The sequence below is a fragment of the Oxyura jamaicensis genome (genome assembly GCF_011077185.1).
Source record: "Oxyura jamaicensis isolate SHBP4307 breed ruddy duck chromosome 21 unlocalized genomic scaffold, BPBGC_Ojam_1.0 oxy21_random_OJ72909, whole genome shotgun sequence".
Classification (NCBI taxonomy): domain Eukaryota; kingdom Metazoa; phylum Chordata; class Aves; order Anseriformes; family Anatidae; genus Oxyura; species Oxyura jamaicensis.
The window spans coordinates 14,565-18,738 of record NW_023304579.1 but is presented as its reverse complement, the minus strand read 5'-3'; the positions used below and the strand labels follow the sequence as shown (position 1 = coordinate 18,738).

Sequence of the window (4,174 nt, the reverse complement as noted above, 5' to 3'; positions counted from 1 at the left end):
TGGAGGCTGCGGGGGCGGTCGCGGCCCGGTTGCGCGGGGCCCGGCGTCAGCGCGGCGTCAGCGCGGCCCCCCCGGGGCTGACGGGCGCCCTCGCCCCCGCAGAGCCGGGCGCCGACCGCGTTCATGCGCAGCCCGACGCCAGCGCTCCCGGCATGACCTCGGGGAACGGGAGCTCTGCCTCCACCGTCGCCGGCGCTGCCCCGCACAATGGTGAGAACAAACCGCCCCAGGCCATAGTGAAGCCCCAGATCCTGACGCACGTTATCGAGGGGTTCGTCATCCAGGAGGGGGCAGAGCCGTTCCCGGTACGCGTGCGGCCGCCCGCGGCCTTCTCCTCCTCCTCCTCCTCCTCCTCCTCCTGCCCCGCCGGGACTCTCGGTGCGCCCCCGCGGCGGGGCCGGGGTCCCCGCTGACGCCCCTCCCGCAGGTGGGGCGGTCCTCGCTGCTGGTGGGGAACCTGAAGAAGAAGTATGCGCAGGAGCTGCTGGCCGAGAAACTCCCGCAGCAGGACAACACCACCACCACCGACTCTGAGATGGAGGAGCCCTACATGCAAGGTAGCGCCCGGCCCCCCGAGCCGAGCGCAGCGGGGAGGGGGCGCCGGCTTCTCCCTCCCTCTCTCCCCCGCTCCCCGCCCGCGGCTGAGCTGGCTGCGTTTCTCTCTCTGGGTGTCCCTCCGCGCCCCCCAGAATCCAAAGAGGAGGGGAACCCCCCGAAGCTGAAGTGCGAGCTCTGCGGCCGCGTCGACTTCGCCTACAAGTTCAAGCGCTCCAAGCGCTTCTGTTCCATGGCCTGTGCTAAGAGGTAACTCGGGGACCAGCCCCCTCCCCATGCACCCTTTGGAGGCCCCCCCAGCCCCGCTCTCTCACCCCCTCCCCTTGCAGGTACAATGTGGGGTGCACGAAGCGCGTGGGCTTGTTCCACCCCGACCGCAGCAAGCTGCAGAAACCCGGTGGCCCCCCGCACGGGCGCCGCCGCACCTGCAAGGTGCCCACCCTGAGCAAAGACACCAAGAAGCAGGTGAGGATGGGGGTGGGCACGACTCGTCCCCAAAGCTGGGGGAGCGCAGGCGGGCGAGCTCCGAGGCCGGTGCTGCCCGGTCGCTCCGTCCCGCAGACGCCGGTTTCTCTCCCGACGGGCTCGGTGCCTCTCTCTGTGACGGCGTCGCTGCAGCTCAACCACAGCCAGGAGGACTCGAGCCGCTGCTCGGACAACTCGAGCTACGAGGAGCCGCTGTCCCCCATCTCGGCCAGCTCGTCCACCTCGCGCCGGCGCCAGGGCGACCGTGACCTCGAGCTGCGCGACATGGAGCTGCCTGACATGCACATGCGGGACCTGGCAGGCATCGGGCACCGCTTCCTGCCCAGCGAGCCCAGCAAGTGGAACGTGGAGGACGTCTACGAGTTCATCCGCTCGCTGCCAGGTGAGGAGCGCGGGGTGGCAGGGGGTTGGAGGGACACGGACGGTTTTTGGGGTGGTACTGAACGTGGCCGCGTTCCCACAGGCTGCCAGGAGATCGCGGAGGAGTTCAGGGCGCAGGAGATTGACGGGCAGGCGCTGCTGCTGCTGAAGGAGGACCACCTCATGAGCACCATGAACATCAAACTGGGCCCGGCCCTCAAGATCTACGCCCGCATCAGCATGCTCAAGGACTCCTAGAGCCGGGGCCGCCGGCCCGCACGAACGCTCCTGGCAGGGTGGGGAGGGGGGACCTGTGCCCCCCCCCTCATCCCTGCCCAGCTTGGGGGGCTGCAGGGCGGGATGGGGAGGGAGGGCGGGCAGGGGGGGATCCACTTGCTGAGCACAAACAGCCCCGGGGCAGCCCCCCCTGTGCCCCGCAGCCAGGCCGGGGCGCAGCTCTGCTGCAGGGGTGTGTACATAGCCCGTAGCGATAGCTTCCCCTTGGGTGCGCCCCATGGGGCCGCCCCTTCTCCGGCAGGGAGGGCCCCCACGCCCCCGGAACGGCAGGGCGAAGCAGGACGATTGCCTTAACGTGTGGCCCTGCCAGGACCTGGCAGGGGGGATATAGCCCCCCAAGGGGCATTTTGGGGTGCCTCGTGGAGAAGGTGTTGCCCCCACCCTGGGCTGTTTTGGGGGCACCTTAGTAGAAGACGGCGGCGGTGTGGGTTCAGCCCCCAAGGCAGGTAAGGACCCTTCACCCCTCGCTGCCGCCGCTGCTGGCCACCGGTCTTTCTAAGAAAAAAGAGAAAAAAAAAAAAAGGAAAAACACAGAAACCACAACCCTTTTTTTCCTGTTTTTGTTTTTAATAAACACTGAAAAAAAAAACCAACCCCCTGCCCCCTGCATGCTTTATGTCCTCCTTGCATCCACCCACGCACTTTGTGGGTGGGTAAGCCGGCACATGGCACCCCCCAGGGCCTGGGGGTGCCTCTGGCTCTGTGGCCCCCGGGGCTGGGACAGGTGCCACCAGCTGGGGTTGTCCTTCCCTGGCTGTAGGGTGCAGCCACAACCAGCCCGAGGCCAGCAGGGGCTGGGGGAGGCAGGAAAGGGACCCAGGGTTGCCTGGGCTGGGAGTTGTCCCCCCTGTGTCACTGTCAGTGATGGGGATGGGGCTTATTGGTGGCACAGGAGGGCCTGGTGTCACCTCCATCGTCTGTTCCTGTCCTAACCCCTGAGGACTGGTCTGGGACATCCCTGTTGTGCTTGGCTGGAGAAGAGGCGGCTCAGGGCAGACCTCATTGCTCTCTGCAACTGCCTGAAGGGGAGCGGGGGGTCGGCCTCTTCTCACAGGTAAGCAGTGTTAGGACCAGAGGGAATGGCCTCAAGTTGTGCCAGGGGAGGTTCAGGTTGGAAATGAGGAGACATTTCTGCTCAGAAGGAGCGGTCAGTCACTGGGACGGGTTGCCCAGGGAGGTGGTGGAGTCACCGTCCCTGGGGTGTTCAAGGAAGGGTTGGACGTGGTGCTTGGGGACGTGGTTCAGTGGGTGATGGTAGGGGGTAGTTGGACATGATCTTGGAGGTCTCTTCCAACCTTGATGGTTCTATGACAGGAGGACCACAGGGGGCGGGGGACCAGCCCCAGGCGTGCTGCTGGGTGGCAGCCTTGAGGTGACCCTGATACCCCTGAGGGAGCTCAGGAGCTCCTCTCTGGCCCTCATGTCCCTGTTGGAGCCCAAAATGGAGTTGGGATCTGAGGGGAGCCACCAGGGAGGTGGCCACCTGCGTCCCTTCCGTGGTGCTGGCAGGCCCCAAAATCCCAGCGCCTGGGGCTGCACCTGGGCTGCAGGGCCCCAAAATATGTGAGCCCTGGATGGGGGTCCTGGAGCTGGTGCCCTTGGAGCCCGTGGCCATGGTGAGGACTCCCTGGAGCTGGTGGCCATGGTAGTGACATGTCCCCAGAGCTGGTGGCCATGGAGATGGCATCCCCAGAGCTGGTCACCCCGGTGAGGTGTTCCTGGGGGTGGTGCCCATGCTGGTGACGCACCCCAGGTGCTGGTGGCCATGGTGGCCACGTGTCCTGGAGCTGGTACCTGTGTGGTACCCCAGCAGTGCTGGGCTCTTTGCGTGTCCCCACCATAGCCCCAAGACCTGTGGGGGCCGGGGGCTGGAGCTGCTGCCTCCCCCACCCTCTGGGCAGCCGCCCACCAGCCCACGGTGCTCCGGCCACCCCCAGTCCCCTGGGGTCCCCCACACCAGCAACGAGCTGGTGGCCTTGGGGACATGGCCCCGAGGGTGCCTATCGGGTGCTCCATGGCAGCCCCCACCACTGCTTCCTTACCCCTGGCACCGTGCTGCCTCCCGGGCCCTGCAGGCCTGTCCGGGCAGGGAGCAGGCGCTGTCCCCAGCTGTCACCGGCTGGGGTGGCAAAGGGACCCTGAGGTGGCGTGGGGGGGAACCCCGGGCAGCCATCACACACCCACAGCCCGGCCAAAGTTTGCACGTACAGATTTATTAGTAGTAATTTTTTCTTTCTGTCTTTCACAACAGAGCGATACAAAGAGCAGATTGTTGTTTTGTTTTGTTTTGTTTTATTCTTCTTCTTTTTTTTTTTTTTTTTTTTTTTTGAAACAGGCGCCGGTTTGGGGGGGTTCACTCATTTTTCAACAGACCGCAAACGCTCCCGGCGAGGCCGCAGCCTCCCCCCGGCTTCTCCATGAACCACACTGCAAGACAGGGAGGAGGGGGGAGGTGTTTTTTTTTTTTTTTTTTTTT

General features: G+C 65.2%; 1 protein-coding gene across 3 annotated transcripts; it reads left to right on the top strand.

The window, feature by feature from the left end:
- The first annotated feature begins 14 nt into the window (after positions 1-14).
- Positions 15-2,221, top strand: PHC2 (polyhomeotic homolog 2). Of its 3 annotated transcripts, none has more exons than XM_035312810.1 (6): positions 15-305; positions 428-557; positions 669-804; positions 885-1,020; positions 1,117-1,423; positions 1,505-2,221. In XM_035312810.1, the coding sequence occupies exons 1-6, from the start codon at positions 153-155 to the stop codon at positions 1,657-1,659; spliced, it is 1,017 nt and encodes a 338-aa protein (XP_035168701.1). In that variant the 5' UTR covers positions 15-152; the 3' UTR covers positions 1,660-2,221. The 3 variants fall into 3 exon arrangements, with proteins under 3 accessions (XP_035168701.1, XP_035168702.1, XP_035168700.1); XM_035312811.1 differs by having other exon boundaries at positions 16-305; positions 690-804; XM_035312809.1 differs by having other exon boundaries at positions 17-305; positions 1,174-1,423.
- The last annotated feature ends 1,953 nt before the right edge of the window (positions 2,222-4,174 follow it).

What these genes read in the sequence shown, in the direction of transcription:
- PHC2 (XM_035312810.1), top strand. Translation starts at nt 153, where the DNA reads ATGACCTCGGGGAACGGGAGCTCTGCCTCCACCGTCGCCGGCGCTGCC. An exon ending in AGGGGGCAGAGCCGTTCCCG is followed by an intron (nt 306 to 427) that starts GTACGCGTGCGG and finishes CCCCTCCCGCAG; the next exon opens with GTGGGGCGGTCCTCGCTGCT. An exon ending in TCCATGGCCTGTGCTAAGAG is followed by an intron (nt 805 to 884) that starts GTAACTCGGGGA and finishes CTCCCCTTGCAG; the next exon opens with GTACAATGTGGGGTGCACGA.